The 20,362-nt window shown below is 35.2% G+C and overlaps 1 protein-coding gene across 1 annotated transcript; it reads left to right on the forward strand.

Annotated features, from left to right (window-relative positions):
* The first annotated feature begins 3,649 nt into the window (after positions 1 to 3,649).
* On the forward strand, positions 3,650 to 19,939 carry LOC18099014 (callose synthase 5). The gene is made up of 43 exons (XM_052452699.1): positions 3,650 to 3,797; positions 4,633 to 4,898; positions 5,032 to 5,132; positions 5,836 to 5,957; positions 6,061 to 6,157; positions 6,268 to 6,378; positions 6,485 to 6,617; positions 6,738 to 6,826; positions 7,142 to 7,233; positions 7,337 to 7,463; positions 7,657 to 7,794; positions 7,881 to 7,957; positions 8,062 to 8,134; positions 8,217 to 8,342; positions 8,434 to 8,548; positions 9,135 to 9,469; positions 9,619 to 9,671; positions 9,760 to 9,820; positions 9,909 to 9,990; positions 10,076 to 10,125; positions 10,237 to 10,323; positions 10,891 to 11,013; positions 11,105 to 11,196; positions 11,282 to 11,369; positions 11,447 to 11,607; positions 12,037 to 12,160; positions 12,278 to 12,372; positions 12,472 to 12,589; positions 12,687 to 12,838; positions 13,405 to 13,514; positions 13,627 to 13,752; positions 13,831 to 13,899; positions 14,696 to 14,885; positions 14,987 to 15,104; positions 15,186 to 15,305; positions 15,392 to 15,507; positions 15,608 to 15,691; positions 16,156 to 16,268; positions 16,402 to 16,631; positions 17,626 to 18,435; positions 18,884 to 18,934; positions 19,029 to 19,214; positions 19,445 to 19,939. Exons 2-43 carry the CDS (start codon positions 4,712 to 4,714, stop codon positions 19,673 to 19,675), a joined length of 5,763 nt encoding a protein of 1,920 aa, XP_052308659.1. The 5' UTR covers positions 3,650 to 3,797; positions 4,633 to 4,711; the 3' UTR covers positions 19,676 to 19,939.
* The last annotated feature ends 423 nt before the right edge of the window (positions 19,940 to 20,362 follow it).

Here is a 20,362-nt window from a genome sequence, read left to right on the forward strand (position 1 = left end):
AGTTCTGTAGGGTCAGTTATCAAACCGCCATTGGATGAAATCCTTCCTACAAAATTTCTTCTTCCCCGATTAGTTGCTGGTAGCTGGAAAAATCTAGTATTATGATCACCCAACTTTACACCAGTAGCTCTAGACTTCTGACGCCACAAAGATTCCAACCTTTTACTAATGCTCCACATCTTCGCGGTCAACTATCTGTACGTGTTCTTCTCCTTTTTGGATAATCCTTGTCCTTATTTGATGATATCTAGGCCATGGATTTGTCCTTCCTCCTCCATTAGCTGATGTTCCAAATTATCAAATGAAGAGGCATTCCATTGCCACAGCAATACTCTCAGTTTGCTCAGTTTTCTGACCACTCTATATTGATTCGGCTCTGTCAACCACACCTCTTCCCACCTACGCTTAGAAATTCCTAATGAATTTGGGTAATCCCACCAATAGTCTAAAAATCTTAAAGGCCGTAATCCCCAGCTGACTAAGTTTCTTCTCATCAGAATAGGACAATGGTCAGAAAGCCCTCTCTCAAGACATGTTACACAAAGGAAGAGAACTGAAGAAGCCAATTCTAACTTGCAAAAGTCCTATCAATCCTGCTCATAGAGTCACCGTCTCCTAGTCAAAGGCAACTCTTTCAAGTTGCAGACATTAAAAAATCTCTCTATGAACTCGAGCCAGTATTGTGCAACAAACCGCCACTTCTGTCTTCGGGCTGCAAGGAACACCTAAGGCACACCTTAACATGGTTAGTGCATCCCGAAGATCAAATCTATTAGGACTGAAGGAGTAGCCTTGACAGAATTGCGTATTGATTCTTATTACTTTTTTCTTGTGTGAATTTTTTCGTTTCACAACACAATGCTATTGTGGTTTAAATCACAGTTTGCATTCTATTTGATGCATTGTGCTTTGATCTTTGCAATTTTGCTCGTTGAAGCTATGCATCTTTGGGGATAAGTAAGCCCAAAAATACAATCTTTGTAAACTGTGTTTACAGTATGTCAAAATTTAAAGAATATATATTACAGAAAACAAGTTTAATTTTAATAGTACAATTTTCATCATTTTTATTTTTCTCCAAATAAAAAACAATATAATATGATCATATTTTCTAGTTTTCTAATTTGGAAAAATATTCTAAAACTTAAAAAAAATGAACATATTATTTTTATTTTTTATTGGAATAAAAAAACTGGGGGGGAAAAAAAAAGAAAACTGGAAAAGGGAAAGGAAAATGTTCTCTGCTACTGAAAAGAGGGTTTTTTTTCTTCCCTGATAGTAATTCTGCTCATATCCTGAGCTGATTCTAATTCATTAACACTAGCCTCCACTAGCTCATCATTTTCTTCATGGACAATTCTAGCCTCACACTCCCTGCATAATCTAAATAAGATCCAAGAAATCTAATATAGAAAATACATGAAAAACGAGTAAAAAGACTTTACTAAAAAATATTAAAAAGAAAAAACCACTATAAAAACGAATACTAAATCACCGACAACCGACAAAAAAAAAATCTTCATACTATGTGATAAAAATAAAATGATGAAAACCAATAATAATGTAAAAAAAAAGAGAGAAAAAAAAAAACATAACACAGAAACTCAAAACCAATTCAGATTGCAAAAATAACAATATTGGAACTGATTTTAGTATATTATTATTAGCAAATTAATTTTTTTTCTTTTGATTATAAGAAAATAAACATAATTTAAAAATTAGATAGAAAAAAGCGATACAAAAGTCATCAATTAAATAGATTAGAAAATTAACTAGAATATTGAATATATTTTAAGTTATCACCAAACATTCTCTTCCTTTATTCATCTATGTAGGAAATATCAACATGAATCACGTAGAAAGCACGTATTTAACAACTAAATTTATAAAATGAATGGATTTTTCTTATATAAATAGGGGCTGGATGATTAGAATGAGCATGCCTTCTCATCACTCCAAGAACTCAATTTTAATTTAGGTGCAAGTACCGTAGTATTTCGATCCTTACTTTTGTTTTTTTGACTTACCACTCTTGTTTCTAACAATAAATTAGTTTGTACATAATAATAATAATAATAATAATAATAATAATAATAATAATAATAATAATAATAATTTCTTCTCGATATTTGTTTCATGGTAATGTTGAATGATCGATGTAGAATTCATATTAATTAACAAATCTTGAGTAAGTATTTGAAAAAAAATATTAAATTTCTTTAAATATACTAGGTTAATATGGAAATGTACCCTTAAAATATTTTTTTAAAAAATAATCTCAATTTTTATTGGAGTTATTATTTTCAAATAAAATGGAGTAATTAATAGTATTTTATTAGTTATTTTCTGAATTTATTTTTAAGAAAGATATAGACAAATAAAAAGAGAAAAAAATCAAATTTATGATTCACACAAAATAATAATAATATCTCACATTCTTTCTCTTATTTGTTTTCAACTCTTTTTTTAAATAATAACTAATAAAAATACTATTTTTTTTTGTGCACCATCAAATTACTAGTTTGATTGATATTCAATTTATCCCCAAGATTTTTTAGTCCAACAAGAGGTTACAAGAACAAATGTTTATATATATATATATATATATATATATATATATATATAGAGAGAGAGAGAGAGAGAGAGAGAGAGAGTTTATTTGTTAAGGAGGTGTTGTTGAGCTATCATGATTGAATCATAGTTCTTTTTAAATAACTTTTTAACTGTTTGCTAATCGAAAGAAATTCAAAAGATAAAATAGGTATTTTTTAAGAAAAAACAATGACAGATAATTATTTATTTTATATGAAATAAAATCAATTACCATCCAAAAATTGATTATATAAAAGAAAGATATTTTTGGAAGATCCAACCGTACATATGGAAGGAGAATCTATTACTATAATTTCTCCTTAATAGATTCTCCTTTCATATGTACATTGGATCTTCCAAAAACACCTTTTTTATATATATAATTAATTCTAGGATGATAATTAATTTTATTTTATATAAAATAAATAATCACCTGTCATTGTTATTTTTTATAAAATATCTATTATTTATGATAGCTCAATATATATATATAAAAGAGACTAACTAATTATTTCCCTATTATTTAATCCTTAGTCTATATTTGAGATTGCCGTCAAAACAAAGATGAGTTAAAATTTATTATTTTTATATTTATAAATTATTTTAATATAATTCTAAAAGAATAAAAATAAAAATAAAAATAAAAACTAGAAGGCAAACCATCTCAATCCACGAAGGCCAAAACATCGGCCTCGTCCAATGGGTCCCAGTCAATCTCCAAACCCAAAATTATCGATCACAATTAAAATTCCGTTAAAAACAAAATTAAGTTATTACAAGGTCAAATAGACAGCGAAAGAAAGGAAACAAAACAAACAGAGAAAATCGGACGACCCCTTCAAAACGGCCTCCTTCCATCCCGAAAACGGCGCACCTCCACTCCCCTTTTCATCTCTCTTACCACCCTCCCTCTCATTCCCCGCCACGTGTCCACCTATGTACGGACAAACAACGCGCGCGTATTTTTATGTTTCCTCGTCCATTTAATCTCTCAGTAGACTCTCTTTCCCTCTTTGCCTCTCCTCCCGCCTCTCTTCTGCAAAAGGTTACTAAATTCCAAAAAAAAATATGTATCTCTCTCTAACATTTTTCTTTCTCTCTAGAAATTTCCGGTTTTCTATCATAAACTTGATTTTGTTTTTGTTTCTTTATAGGCGAAGTAGGTGATTAAAATACTCCTCTATCCATCTCTCCTTGTAAAACGTGTAAGCTTCATGTTTCTGGAATCTCCTCCTCCTTCTTTGTGTTGTGGATTCTGTTTGGTTGCTGAGAAAAGAAAAGAAATAATGAATGCGAGATTTATTTTTTATTTCGTACATTTTCTGCATGTCCTTACGTATAGTTTCCTGTTACTAGACGGAGTTGGCTGGAAGTTCGAGTTTAATTATAACGTGCGTTTTTATTTTATTTGTTTTTCTCTGTTTGGTTTCCGAGAAACGAAAAAGAATTCTGAAATATTTGTTTGTTTGTTTATTTATCTCTCTGTTTGTTTGCTAAGAAGGAAAGGAAAAATAGTTTAGAAGTTATAATTGCTAATATATTGTTTCTCTTTGTGCTGTTTGGTTTATGAGAATCATTGGAAAAGAAAGGAGGGAACGTATGTGCACTGTTGTTTTCTGCTTGGTTGCTGAGAAAAATAAAAAGAAAAAGAAAAACGAGAATCTGAGAGTAGAAGTAAATGAGATCTCATACATATTTATTTGTTTTTACTTTTTTTATCTGTTTGGTTGCCGATAAATAACAGGAAAATCAAACGAGAAATGTAACTGCACCATTAATAAGGAATAAGCCGAGTTTAATTCAATTAGATGCTAAATGAATGAATTTCACGAGAGTTTTTGCTTTAATTTATCCTTTCCAATTTAAGCGATAATTAAGCTGAAAATGTAGCTGTAGCGCAAAAGCAATGTTCAGATAATTAACTTGTTTCTTACGTTTTTTCTTCTCTTTCCTACATATTTTCTCATTTCCCAACCAGACTTGAAAACAGAAGAAGATAAATTCATAATTACTGATTTTCATTAATTTACTCTCTAGCAGGTGGTTAAAATTAGCGAAATAAGACACTGTTAGGAGCAAAAGGTGGCTAGCTCACGAGCTAGCATTTGATTGAACAACAATGTCGAACCTGGAACCATCTGGGTCACAGATGCTGAGCCGGAGACCGTCTCGCAGCGCTGCCACCACTACATTCTCTCTTGAGGTTTTTGATAATGAGGTCGTCCCTTCCTCACTCGGTTCCATCGCCCCTGTTCTCCGCATTGCAGCTGAAATCGAACATGAACGCCCTCGCGTTGCCTATCTCTGTACGTAATAATGTTGCATCAATTTTAGCGACTATGTTGTAACACGGAAATCACTATTCTTTTAATCATTGTTTATTATTTATTTTCTTTTTCTTTCTTTCTTTTTTTGATTTGGGGCCTTGGGGGAATATAGGTAGGTTTTATGCGTTTGAGAAAGCCCATAGACTGGATCCAAATTCAAGTGGTCGTGGTGTGAGGCAGTTCAAGACATCTTTGCTGCAGAGATTGGAGAGGGTAAATTTTACTTTCGTTAAATTCTGTTTCTAAATCATCAATGGTTTTGATCACATTCTTTCTTGTGTTGTTTTTCTTATCTGATTTGAGTGAGCATAATGGGGGTAATGGAACAGTAATTATATCTATTAAGAATTATGACAAGCGAAAGATCCTCTCTACCTGGTGGAAACATATTCAACGGCGGTGTTTTTGGAAAAATAAAAAAATGTTGTTAAAGAGGGGTGGTGATCAAATGTGCTCAAGTTCATAAGAACCTGTTTGCACTTTAGTACTTTTAATGGGGTCTCAATGGTCATTTTGCAATCTTAAATGCCTGGAGCTGGCGGAGGGAATTTGTGGTCTCATTTGGAAGTGGGAGAGAGAAACTAATTAATTAAATTGCATTGCATTTGTCATTTGTGGAATAAGGAGAATTTCTGAATAGCGGGAATGCGATAATCTCCAAAAGTAGGTGGTTGTCGCGATAATTTATTTGTTCCCTTTGCTAGTCTCATGATGAATGCATTCTTGGCGTGTTCATTCACATAGATAGCTATTGCACTCAATTTGTTTGTAGGAATGCTTCCTTTTTGCATTTTCTAAAACCAAATCCAACTATCGGGCCCTTTAATAATAATCCAAAAGAACTTCACATAGTTTTGCCATGGATTGTTTTGAAGCATCAGAAGAAGTTATGTGAAAACTATTTTATTTATCTCAGGACAATAATTCCAGTCTTGCCTCTCGGGTTAAAAAGACCGATGCGCGGGAAATCGAGAGCTTTTATCAGCAGTACTATGAACACTACGTTAGAGCACTTGACCAGGGAGAGCAAGCAGACCGGTAATAGCATAAATGCTATTTCACTCTCTCCCGTGTTTTATTTACTTCTTTTTCTTTAGAGCATAAATGCTGTTGTGATGACGAACCTTTAATATCTTTGCAGAGCTCAACTTGGAAAAGCCTATCAGACAGCTGGTGTTCTTTTTGAAGTGCTTTGTGCTGTTAACAAAACAGAGAAAGTAGAAGAAGTTGCTCCTGAGGTTAGTCCCTGTTATAGTCTGTCGTTTACTATTTCTTATGCAGTTGGCCATTCTACGGCATGAATCCTTTTCAGGGTAGTAGTATTTTTTAATGACTTTACTCTGAGCAGATTATTGCAGCAGCCAGAGATGTCCAGGAAAAGAAAGAAATATATGCCCCTTTCAACATCCTTCCTCTGGATTCTGCCGGGGCTTCACAGTCCATAATGCAGCTTGAGGAGGTTATACATATTCTTCATAGTTATCTTACTGCTGTTATGATCACTCCTTTTCTCTCGATGAATAGTTTAATATGCTGCTTGAGAATTTACTGTCCATATGTACCAGGTCAAAGCTGCTGTTGCTGCACTGTGGAACACTCGTGGTTTGAACTGGCCCACTGCATTTGATCCACAAAGGCAGAAAGCTGGTGATTTAGACATTCTTGATTGGCTGAGGGCCATGTTTGGCTTTCAGGCATGTTCTTGACCCAAGAAAACTTTTTTTAAAAAGAAAATAATAGAGAATTCAATTGCTGAGAGTTACACTAGAATCTTCAGTAACTAAAAATTTGGTTCTTAAATTTGATGACCGCAGAGAGACAATGTCAGGAACCAGAGGGAGCATTTGATTTTACTACTTGCCAACAAACATATAAGGCTTAATCCCAAGCCTGAACCTATTAGCAAGGTATGCTCTAATCCTTAATCCTTCTTTTTTTTTTCCTGTTGTATATTAGATGTTGCTACAGCTCTAGCATTATCCTACCTTTTGATAGCTATAGCATCCAGGATATGGGTAATTGTGATGTTTTTGGTGTTGATTCAGGGTTTGGAGCTGAAGTGAATGTGTATATGTGCATGTGCATTTAATCGCAAATTATTTGAATAACTTTTGAACCTTTCTAGTTAATCCCTTTTCTAATTCACCAAGTATCCTTGATTACTATTACTTCCATACTTAATTAATGGCTGTGCTATGCTTAGACTCTCATCTCCTATGCAGCTTGATGATCGAGCTGTTGATGAAGTTATGAACAAGCTTTTTAAGAATTATAAAACATGGTGCAAGTTTTTAGGGCGGAAACATAGTTTAAGGTACGTAGGTGGACTCTTTTTTATTCATTCAAAACTTAAAGCAAGCTACAAATGAATGATCATTAATTTGCTATGTTAACATCTACATGTGTGGTTCTTGCAGGCTCCCTCAAGGCCAGCCAGAAATCCAGCAGAGAAAGATACTGTACATGGGCCTTTTTCTTCTCATCTGGGGCGAGGCAGCAAATGTTCGCTTCATGCCTGAATGTCTATGCTATATTTTTCATAATGTAAGTACTGATCATAACATTAACGGACTCCTTAGCTAGTTCAGGACAGAAAATGGGTGATTCTAAGACCAGAATTCGGGATGGAAGGCTGGTGTGCGTTGGATGCTCTTTCCTTTATTTATCCTTTTTAAAAGTAATTAGCACATTTTCTGTTATATAAAAGCTTCATAAGGTTGATCTCTCATTTGTTCAGATGGCATATGAACTCCATGGCCTGTTGGCTGGAAACGTCAGCATCGTTACTGGAGAAAATATTAAGCCTTCTTATGGTGGAGACGACGAGGCTTTCCTGAGGAAGGTTATAACACCAATTTACCATGTAATTGAAAAGGTATGTCATTGTGCAAGGATTCATTTCGTCATCAAATTTCTGGTCCTTTTGTTCTCAATATGAAAATTGTGTTCCAATTATTGCAGGAAGCCAATAAAAGCAAAAATGGTAAAGCTTCACACTCACAGTGGTGCAATTATGATGATCTAAATGAATACTTCTGGTTAGTTTGGATATAATATTAGAATTCTGATGAAGAACAGATCTTTTTGAGTTTTTTGTATCACTTCGTTCTGCTTAACACTTGGCTTTGCTTATATCTTTCAGGTCATCGGACTGCTTTTCTCTTGGTTGGCCTATGCGTGATGATGGAAGTTTTTTTACATCTACAAGAGATGTGGTACAGTGCGCTTATGTTGCCAGTAATACACTACCTTTTGAAATGATTTACCACTATCTGCATAACATGATTTCTTTGTCAGGGGAAAAAGGCTTCTTCAGAAAAACCCAGAAGCACAGGCAAAGCATATTTTGTAGAGACACGAACCTTTTGGCACATTTTTCGAAGTTTTGACAGATTGTGGACCTTTTATATTCTTGCTCTTCAGGCATTCAACTTTATTAACCTTTTGGCGCATCTTTCTAGTTTTTATCTTTTAATATAATCTTTTCCAGTAAGACATGGGTTTATTGTTGCAGGCAATGATCATCATTGCTTGGAGTGGGGTCTCGATTTTGAACATTGTTCAAAAGGATGTATTATATCAGCTATCCAGCATTTTCATCACAGCAGCCTGTCTTCGCTTGCTCCAAAGTATGATGCTCTTAGCCTCATGCTCCCTCTATCCATCTTATTATTTCCTCTCTTAAATCCCAATATTAACGGGAAATTATTGTTATCTATAACCTTCTTCTTTCATTATCCTTTATAATCAAGGTAACATGGTAAAGTTATTGAATCTTTTTTATAGAAAACCTGGAAAGAGTATAATTCATCACATAAAAAAATATAAGCCTCAAATTTCCAATTGTTTCTTTAGCATTCTTATTGCATTTCTTTGCTTCTTTAACAATTTTCGGACTTTTTTATGACTCTTTTACTATGCAATCACTGCCTAATTTTGTTAACATTATTCCACATGTATTTTGCATTTTCCGTGACCAACTCCTCCTTTGATGATTTGGTGAAGCTTGTAAGGTGACATGAGAGTTAAAATATTAATCAGCATTGGTGATAAAACCTGATAATTTTCTGTTTTTGTTTTAATATTTTATTTTATGTTGATATTACCTTCAACTTGAGCCCTCAATGCTCTCGTCATTAACCCAGGACCTGATTTGCTGTCTCTGAAATAGCTTTTGTTTCAATGACTGTTTTGTCTCATCATTCTTCCTTTTAGGTATTCTGGACCTTGTTCTGAACTTCCCAGGGTTCCACAAGTGGAAATTCACTGATGTCCTGAGAAATGTGCTCAAGATCATTGTTAGTCTTGCATGGGCAATCATTCTTCCACTATGTTATGTGCATTCCTTCAAAGTGGCCCCTGATAAAATCAAAGATTTGCTGTCATTCTTTAAAGAAGTGAAGGACATACCTGCACTATACCTTTTGGCAGTGGCTGTATACATGCTTCCAAATATATTGGCAGCTGCTTTGTTTATCTTTCCCATGCTGCGAAGATGGATTGAAAACTCAGACTGGCTGATTATCAGATTTCTCTTATGGTGGTCACAGGTATGCTCGCTGGCCTGATTCTCCCACAAGTTATTTGTTTCTCCTAGATACCATTATCTCAGTATCATTTTCATGATTTTTTTATGTCATCCAGCTATAGAAAATTTATCTCTTCTCCTGATTAACTGAGTAAATCTATATTTATGCAGCCAAGAATTTATGTTGGCAGGGGAATGCATGAGAGTCAATTTGTACTCATAAAGTGAGTCTGATGAGAGTTTATATTTATGCAGTCACCAACATATTTGGTTCAAGTTCACTTTGTTACTAGGTTTTTCTTTTTGTTTCAGGTATACTGTTTTCTGGCTGTTACTTTTATGTTCAAAAATAGCATTCAGCTATTTTGTCCAGGTTGGCTTTTGTTATCAGCATCACTGTCATTGTTATTATGGTCATTCATTTGGTATTCCTTTAACCCTTTTACATGTCCTTTGCCCAGATAAAACCTCTGGTGAAGCCAACGAAAGCTATAATGAACATTCGGAATGTAGATTATGAGTGGCACGAATTTTTTCCAAATGGTGTTTATCACTCTTTCACTTTATTTATATTTTGCTTTTCAACTGAAGTTTTATATTCACATAAGCAGTTACCCTTTGTATACAGCTAAAAACAATTATGGAGCTGTTTTGTCACTCTGGTTACCAGTAATCTTGGTTTGTCTGCTGCTATCTCTTTCCTATTTTTCTTTTTTCATATCTTTTATTTGGTGAAATTTATATTTATTCTATGATTGATGTCTCCGGACATGTTACAATATAATCCAGGTCTATTTTATGGATACTCAAATTTGGTATTCTATTTTCTCAACCATATATGGTGGCTTTGCCGGGGCCTTTGATCGCCTAGGAGAGGTAATTATCTCAATTATTTTTGTGTTTCTTGCTTTGGATGGTCATTTTCTGTGTTCATTTGAAATGAGGCATTTGGATGCTTTTACATAAACCATATACAGTCACAAACCTTTATATATCATTTGAAATGAGGCATTTGGATGCGTTTCTTGCTTCCATGTTACATATTCTAGTGAGATAATTGGCCCGTTTTATGTAAACTTGGCTGGGACATTGTATTTTCTGTTCTATTGAGAGATGGAACTTAGTGCATACTTTGGAGATGTGCAATAGCCGTCCTTTTCAGTGAATACCATTTTACCTCCAATGGCTAGTTTCTGTGTTCCACATTGTTTACTTGATTTTTTGAAGTTCACCAATATTTTCTATCACTCTCCTTTTCTTGTAATTTATGTAAGATATCAAACACCTTTTGAGAATATAACTCTTATTTAATTTTCACTCTCCTTTTAGTGATTTTTCAAATGTCATTAAATCTTTGGGTGAGTTATGTCAGTGAGCTTAGGTTGCAGGATTTTTTGTAACTTAAGGCTGTGGCCTATTAATTTCCTCCTTCTCTTCTTACAGATTCGAACTCTGGGCATGCTGAGGTCACGGTTCCAGTCCTTACCCGGTGCATTTAACACATATTTGGTTCCTTCAGATAAGAAACGGAAGAAGGGCTTCTCTTTTTCAAAGAGATTTTCTGAGGTTGGATTGATGTTTCAAATTCTCTATATCATTATCATTGCTTTGCAGTTTCATGCATCTCACTCAGTTATTACAATGTCATTCCTGTTAGGTTACTGCAAGCAAGAGAAGTGAAGCTGCCAAATTTGCTCAGTTATGGAATGAAGTGATATGTAGTTTCCGTGAAGAAGATCTCATTAGTGACAGGAAAGGCCTCATAAGCTAGATAAAATTTCATTTCTATCTGTTCCTTCCCCTGTTAAGACTAAATCTTTGGTTTCTTTTAATTCAGGGAGATGGATCTGTTGCTGGTACCATATACATCAGATCCTAGCCTCAAATTAATTCAGTGGCCACCGATTATGCTTGCAAGCAAGGTCAGCATGTATTTTCTTTCTGCAGATTGAGTGAATGGAACTTGTTTTTAACTGTTGAATATATTCTACATTTACAGATCCCGATAGCTTTGGATATGGCAGTGCAATTCCGATCAAGGGATGCGGACCTCTGGAAACGCATATGTGCAGATGAATACATGAAATGTGCAGTCATTGAATGCTACGAATCCTTTAAACATGTCCTGAATATTTTGGTAGTTGGAGAAATTGAGAAAAGGTTGATGGCGGTGTTCTTTTCCTTACCCATGATAATAACAACTAATCCGCCCCCCCCCCCCCCAAAAAAAAAAAAAAAGAAGAAAGAACCATAGAAAGATGACTTGTCCTGTGGATTTAAATCTTTTAAATGTTACAGATACCTCCTTTGGAGACCAGGTTCTTAGCTGATAATTTCATTGTTCCCAATCAAAGCTTAAGTTTGCAAGAGTCCAATCTATGTTATAGTATTTCCGCTTCAGCATTTTTATTCCTTCTATAACATTTTGAGTTCCGGTCTGGTATTTAGTGCTCTACTAATATCTATATGCGTTTAACAAAGTTAATTGTTTTGGCTGTTAATCTATCTGCTGCAGAGCTTTATCTGGCATTTGAATGAAATTAGGATGATGGTTCAGTGTAGTGTGTAACTGTGGTTGTGATGTAACAGGATACTTAGCATCATCTTTAAAGAAGTTGAGAGTAATATTTCAAAGAACACACTTCTTACAAATTTCAGAATGGGTCCCTTACCAGCATTATGTAACAAATTTGTGGAGCTCGTGATATTATTGGTGAGTCATTTATGAAACTTGGCTAATGGTATATTCAGCTTGCTTTTGTAAATCTGAAATTCTCTTTGCAGCCGTGCATTGGAAACTGACTGCTTCCTTTTTCCTTCCACCTTGCAGAAAGATGCTGATCCCTCCAAGCAAAATACCGTGGTGTTGATACTGCAGGACATGTTAGAAGTATTTACTAATGATATGATGGTGAATGAGAATCGGTTGGTGAACCTTGCATCTTCTACTTGGATTTAGTGGCACACTCCTGTCCTTCATATGAGTGCTAACAGTCCAACCTGTTCTTGTGTGATGATTTTCAGTGAATTGGTAGACCTTGGGCAAAGTGGCAAGGATTCTGGAAGACAAGTGTTTTCTGGTACTGACACAAAACCTGCTATAATGTTCCCTCCTGTAGTTACAGCACAATGGGAAGAACAGGTACCCTAGCACTTGCTGAGCTTTAATGATTATTTTAAGTACTAACCATTCTAGTGTGTGTAAGGATTGATGAAAGCTTTGATTAATGATCTCTTAGATAAGACGCATTCATCTCCTTTTGACGGTGAACGAATTTGCCAATGATGTCCCAACAAACCTTGAAGCACGTAGGAGGATTTCATTCTTTACAAATTCGTTGTTTATGGACATGCCACGTCCTCCTCGAGTCCGTAAAATGCTCTCATTCAGGTCTGATTCATTTTTAATAAAAAACGATAGCAAAATGAATATTGCAGTGACTTTGCCAAGTTGCAAAGAACTGCCTTCACATTTTGTTGAACTCAACTGATTGATAACTTACAGTTGGTCTAATGATTGTCTGCCACCTTCATGTCATTCAATGGACAAGTGGCCTGAATTTGACCAAATATTGGTCATTGGTAGCCACATTGGGTTACACCTGACCAGACATTGTACAACATATGTTCAGAGCATATGATCAAGTTGAGTCTACTTTTGGCTAACAGTCAGTCAGAAGAAAGGCAGTGCCTTTTCTCAAATTCTTTGTGATAATATTGCTTGTTCAAATATCATCCTACATGCTTCTATTGAGACTCTTTGCTCTCCCAAAGTTAGTGTCTGATTTATTATAGTTTTTGTGAAAGTACATTTGTGGATTCTAGATAGACTTGTCCTGGATAAATTACACAGTTTTTCAAGGTCTTGAGAAATTTGATGAGTTTCTTTGAGGAAATTAAGGTATTTTTAACAACATCAACTTTTATGTAATAAGACTACTCTTCTACCATGCACAGTGTCTTAACCCCCTACTATAGTGAAGAGACAGTTTATTCCAAATCTGATCTTGAAATGGAGAATGAAGATGGTGTATCAATCATCTACTACTTGCAAAAGATTTACCCAGGTAGGGTTGTTTTATGAACTCCCATAGTACAATACCATGTATGATTTGCATTTGTTTTGAATAAATGAATGAATGATGTAATTAATTCAGTAGCCATTTGCATTGTTATCAGATGAATGGAATAACTTCATGGAAAGAATAAATTGCAAAAAAGAGAGTGAGGTTTGGGAAAATGAAGAAAATATTTTGCAACTTCGTCATTGGGGCTCCTTGAGAGGTCAAACTCTCTGTCGCACAGGTAGTTGATCCCTTTACATTTTCTCATCTAAATGCATTAAATTTTTTTTTTTGATACAAATGATCATAAATGTTGCAGTTAGAGGGATGATGTACTATAGACGAGCTTTAAGACTTCAAGCTTTCCTTGATATGGCTAAAGAAAGTGGTGAGAGCCTAAATGCTTTACTTCATTTTGTTTGAAAATGACTTTCAAATGTGAAATTGCATTTGGTCTTCATTTCCTGAAAGTAGCCCTCCTGAGCAAATTAAATAATGAGTTCTAGAAATATGAATCCATGTTCCATTCTTGGAGTATCAGAATCTTCTAAAGAAGATATGATTTCTTACTCTTTGATATAAGCTTTCTTCTGTCAGTCATATCTGACCTTTTTTTATAGGATTAAAAATGATAAAATCACGTAGTCATAAATTTCAAGAAGGAATGATGGCTTAAATAAATGGCATTAACAGTATTTTTTTCCAAAACTTGGAATATGACAAGTAATCTGAAGGAGAAAGAAAAAAAAATGATTTTTGAAAAAATCTAAAGTTCAAACTTCATTTTCAAGAAAGAATGCGCTGGGAGCTACTCTAGTTTAGTTCTCAAGAATAAAATAATTTCCTGACTCCCTTGCGGTTTAATTAATTCACTGTCGATGTCTTAGACTTGCGTCAGGCTTCTTTCATTCGTTTTCCTTGCCATGTAGTAGCATGTATTTGCGAGAATACAAATCCAATTGATGTTATAAAGTAGTTATTCATTGAATCTGATTCATTTACTGCTAAAATTGAGCTCAATGCCTCTGACCTTAGTTGTACTTTTCCTGGGGATGCATACCATTTTCTTATGGTTTTGTTTTCAATAAACCTGTCAATTCTTTCAGTAGAAATGATGAGTGCCCAGTGAAGCAGTTTCATTTTGGAGTAATATGCCAATGTCTGACATATTCTCATAAATGCAGAGATACTAGAAGGTTACAAAGCCATCACAGATCCAACTGAGGAAGATAAGAAAAGTCAAAGATCTGTGAGTGCTCAAATAGAGGCAGTAGCGGACATGAAATTCACTTATGTTGCTACCTGTCAGAACTATGGAAATCAGAAGAGGAGTGGAGATCGTCGTGCAACAGACATTCTCAATTTAATGGTCAAGTATGCTCTCTGTCTAATTATAGCATCTCACTGTTGAATATCCCAAGCAGTTTGCTGAGCACATTTTGTTCAAGACTTTGAACCTGCTACATCTTCTACAGTAATCCCTCTCTCCGTGTTGCATATATTGACGAAGTTGAAGAAAGAGAAAGGGAAGGTGGCAAGGTACAGAAGGTTTATTATTCTGTATTGGTAAAAGCTGTTGATAATCTTGATCAGGTAATTTTTATGATATTCCCATTTAATTACATTTGAGCAACTTTTTCCATAAAGCTAATTGTTTTCTATCTTCTCCAAAAGGAAATATATCGCATAAGATTGCCAGGTACAGCTAAATTAGGAGAAGGAAAGCCTGAGAATCAGAATCATGCCATTATATTTACTCGAGGGGAAGCTCTGCAAGCCATTGACATGAATCAGGTAAAACATGGAAAAACTGAATGTACTGTTGCTTCATTATGATTTTTATACCTATTCTGATGATTTTTCATATCAATTTCTTATAGGATAATTACTTAGAAGAAGCACTTAAAATGCGTAACCTTCTTGAAGAATTTAATGAGGATCATGGAGTGCTTCCACCTACAATTTTGGGTGTTCGGGAGCATATCTTTACTGGAAGGTCTGATGGATGTTTATCTTTTCTAGTTCTCTGATGCTCTATTACCATCAAATATCATACCTTGTCATTGTTCTAATGTGTTTTTACATCTATGCTGCAGTGTCTCTTCTTTGGCTTGGTTCATGTCAAACCAAGAAACGAGTTTTGTCACCATTGGTCAAAGGGTTCTAGCAAGACCATTGAAGTAAACCTTCTCTTTTTCTTCCTTTCTATGTTTAGATAACAGTGTAGTACAACCCTTGGTATGCAAAATACCAGCCGTTTTTTAAGAAACATTATTGAGATAAAGGTTTTTAAGGAATAAATAGTACCACTCCTTAAAAAAAAAAAGGTGATTTTGCTGATCTTAACAGAAATATATTTTTAATATGTACCAGTGCTAAAACAAAAGAGCTTTGAGAATCACTAGCATATATACGATAATCCACTCCTCTCTTGCACACATGTGTGTCCATGTGGTCCCCTATGCATATATGTTCATTTGCTTCTTGGAAATTGGGTCATGCCAAATATTAGGTCATCCACTTTATTTAGCGTGAAGAACATAAGATGTCTTTGCTTTTGTTAAATAAAACCATTTAGGTGGCCTTTTTTGCTGATCTTATTAATGTTGACATTTTATCTTGAAATTTGTATTGGTATTTATAGGGTCCGGTTCCATTATGGGCATCCAGATGTGTTTGATAGAATCTTTCACGTAACACGTGGTGGCATCAGCAAGGCTTCTCATGGCATCAATTTGAGTGAGGACATATTTGCTGGTACTATTCTCAAGGAACCTGTTCTCGTCACCTAGAAAAGTAGTTGAAGAGTAACCAACAAAATGTTTGGGAATTTATTTTATCTCCGGTAACACAATTTCATCGGCTTCTCTATGCTTGTTCTACAATGTAGGTTTCAACTCAACACTGAGACGAGGGAATGTCACTCATCATGAGTATATTCAAGTTGGGAAAGGTCGAGATGTCGGGCTCAACCAAATCTCTCTGTTTGAAGCAAAGGTAGCATGTGGTAATGGGGAGCAGACACTCAGCAGGGATATCTATCGACTAGGCCATCGTTTTGATTTCTTCCGCATGCTGTCCTGTTATTATACAACGATCGGATTTTACGTCAGTTCAATGGTAATTCTTTTTGAATGTGTAATTCAAGTTGAAAAGCAATTGGACAAGCAGTGTGGACAAGGCTAATTGAAAAATCTAATCGTTACCTTGTTGTTTTCCAGAGAACTCAATCTAAGCATGAAAAAAGGCAACCAAAATAGTTGCTATCAAGGCCATAATATACCTAGAAAATTACGTACATTATGGGAAAAAGAACAGCTTAGAGATTGAAATATTTGGCCATGATATTTCATTAGGGAATAAATGTGTTGGTCTGCTTATGTATGCATTTGTTTGTTTTCACGTGCGTGTCAGTGCATTGTTTATAAGATGCATTTTTTGCAGTGCTCAGTTTGGTTCAAAGTCCAAATAGCAAGGAGCTAAATGACAAAGAATTGAAGAGCAATTCTTCTAATAAATGTCATATGGATTTCATAATTTCAATTGGAAAGAAAAGGGGTATTGTTTCTTGTGGATCACCTAAAGAATTTTTTCTCTCTTTTACGATCCAATGATTTATATTTTGTAAAAAAAATCATGTAGTTTTTTTATATTTATATTTTTTTTCTTAGTTGTCAAACTGCTACATTAAACTGTCTGGAATCTCTCATGTCCTTTTGGTTTTTCTCTCAAGTAAATGGCTGCTTCCTTTTGTGTTTGATGAGAAGATAAGATTTTCGAAGAGGCTTTCAGTATGAAAGTCAGTTTCATTTCCAGAGTCATCTATGCATCTTTATGAAAGAACAGCTTTGCTTGCAAACCCTTTTTCTTAAACAACTTAAATATCTTCATTTGATTTTCAAACCATACTCAATGTAGTGTCTCCTTTTAAATGTGATCTGTTATTTGCATCTTTACTGTGCAGAAAACTCTTTCTGATATGCTGTGCCCTGCACAGATTATGCAATTATTGAGTTGAATGTTATTCCTGTGTGCATTTGTGGCTGGGATGTTAGGATGTTTCCACATTTGGGAAGTTCAGCTAACAGATAATTTTTATCTTTTTAATATGCAGATAGTTGTCCTTACGGTATATGCTTTCTTGTATTGTAAACTTTACCTGTCATTAAGTGGATTGGAGGAATCAATAATTAAGTATGCACGGGCTAGGGGAAATGATCCCCTAAAAGCAGCCATGGCCTCACAGTCTCTTGTTCAGATTGGTTTTCTGATGGCGTTGCCCATGGTCATGGAGATGGGGCTAGAGAGAGGGTTCAGAACAGCATTAGGTGACATAATAATCATGCAGCTTCAGCTTGCTTCTGTCTTCTTCACCTTTTCCCTTGGGACTAAGGTCCATTATTTTGGGCGCACTATCCTGCATGGTGGAGCAAAATACAGGGCTACTGGGCGTGGTTTTGTGGTTCGGCATCAGAAATTTGCTGAGAACTATAGGATGTACTCGAGGAGTCACTTTGTGAAAGGACTGGAGCTTTTAATATTGCTTATATGTTATAAGATATATGGAAAAGCAGCAAGTGGAGTAGGCTTTGCACTTGTCACGGCCTCAATGTGGTTCTTAGTGACTTCTTTTTTGTTTGCTCCTTTCCTTTTCAATCCATCCGGATTTGAGTGGCAGAAGATTGTGGATGATTGGGATGATTGGTCAAAGTGGATAAGCAGCCAGGGTGGCATTGGTGTCCCAGCAAACAAGAGCTGGGAGTCTTGGTGGGATGAGGAACAGGAGCACCTGCAACACACTGGATTTTTAGGCCGGTTCTGGGAGATATTTCTCTCTTTGCGTTTCTTCATCTATCAATATGGAATTGTATACCAGCTAAAAGCAGTCAAGGAAAGCACGCCTGGAAGAAGCCGGAGTGCTATTGTGAGTACATGAAATTTAATATTCTTCTACTCTAAAACGTAGCACAAATCTTAGTCTAATTTGATAAAGGAACTTCTGAAATCTTTCATTGTCTACCAACTTTTTTTCTCACAAAATGTCAATATCAAAATCTACTTTTCAAGGATTGCAGAGATAGATGTCTTTTATAATGATTATGACCATGGAACCATAATGATGAGTTGAAAGGGATAACTCTTGTGGAATCACTAGCTTCTTGTTTTTGTTTATAGGGGGGGCGGGGGGCTTCTGGCGAGGGGGTGTCCCTCATGGTTTCCTTTCAATGCAAAAATAAAATAAGATGAGAACCGGAAACCATCATGCTGGCTGTTTTGCCTAACGAAAATGAATTTGAAGTCCTTAGCTGTATTGTGTTTTGAAATTATATGCCCTTCATGTTCATGTCTATGAATTTGTTTTCTGATTTCAGGTATATGGTCTGTCGTGGCTGGTCATTGTTGCTATGATGATCATCTTAAAGGTTATTGTTCAAACTCTAAAATCTTAAATCTTTTTTAAAAATGAACTTGTCATGTGGAATGCAATTCACCAACTCTAGTGCCTTCGAACCGCAGATTGTTTCCATGGGAAGAAAGAAGTTTAGTGCAGATTTTCAGCTCATGTTTAGGCTTCTTAAGCTGTTTCTCTTTATTGGATCTGTGATCACTCTCGTTATCCTGTTCACCACTCTTCACCTCACAGTTGGAGACATCTTTCAGAGTCTGCTAGCTTTTCTGCCGACTGGTTTGGCAATTCTGCAGGTATGTACATGACTATCATGCAAAATCATTTCCTCTATCTCGCAAGCATATCACCTCCCACTAAGTTTTATCAAACGCCATCTTACATGGAATTTAAGGTAACGTACTGGAAAAAGGAGCCTCATTCCCTTAATTTATATTTCTCTTCTGTGTTTACATAACATAATGGTGATCATGAGCTTTCATAGTTAAATATCGATCTTTAAAAATTTTGCTGATTTCGTTTTCAGATAGCACAAGCTTGCAGGCCAGTAGTGAAGGGCCTTAAAATGTGGGGATCTGTGAAAGCTCTAGCCCGTGGGTACGAGTACATGATGGCTTTGGTCATCTTTGCACCAGTGGCTGTACTTGCCTGGTTCCCATTCGTTTCAGAATTCCAGACCAGGCTGCTGTTTAACCAAGCTTTCAGCCGAGGGCTTCAGATTCAACGTATCTTGGCTGGCGGAAAGAAAAACAAATGAGGTTTGCGTATACGGGGTTGTGATCGTATAGCGATTGAGAAATATGAAAAAAAAAAATAGCTGACACTGAGAATGTATGAACTGCTAGGACTTCCAGTTCATAACACTTCACCCTGATATTTTTCTTATAAACGAATACTGTCGGTGTACTGTAGGCACAAATGTCAACATCATGTTGTCATTGTGTTTTCCTGTCTATGTATTCACCGTTGATTGTATGGATTCCTGAGGAGAATGATATTCAATTAATTGAATTGTTGATCATGGGCATTCATTTATTTATTTTATCTGTTATTTATAAACATGGAAACGTAGCAATGATAAGGTCCTCGGATTCTCTCTACAAGTACAAGGTAAGCTTCTCTTTTTACTAACCAGTCTTGGTTGTCCATCAGGCTAGAGTCTATTTGAAGTTTGAACTGCTTTATTTTTCTGGAGGTGTGCTTCCATAACTAAATGGTTTGTAGGATTTTAATATTTCTTTTATCAAACAATAAGTGACTAGATTATTGGCCCCCTCCGGGTTGGAACAAAATCTTTTTAATATAATAAAAATGTTTAGGAAATACTAATGTTTTTTTATAGTAGAAAATAAAATTTTAAACTATGTAAAGATTAATTTGATATGACTTGATCGACTTGAAGGGTTCAAAATCAATTTGGATGACTGGTAAAAATATAATTTGA

This window comes from Populus trichocarpa, chromosome 5 (genome assembly GCF_000002775.5).
Source record: "Populus trichocarpa isolate Nisqually-1 chromosome 5, P.trichocarpa_v4.1, whole genome shotgun sequence".
NCBI lineage: Eukaryota > Viridiplantae > Streptophyta > Magnoliopsida > Malpighiales > Salicaceae > Populus > Populus trichocarpa.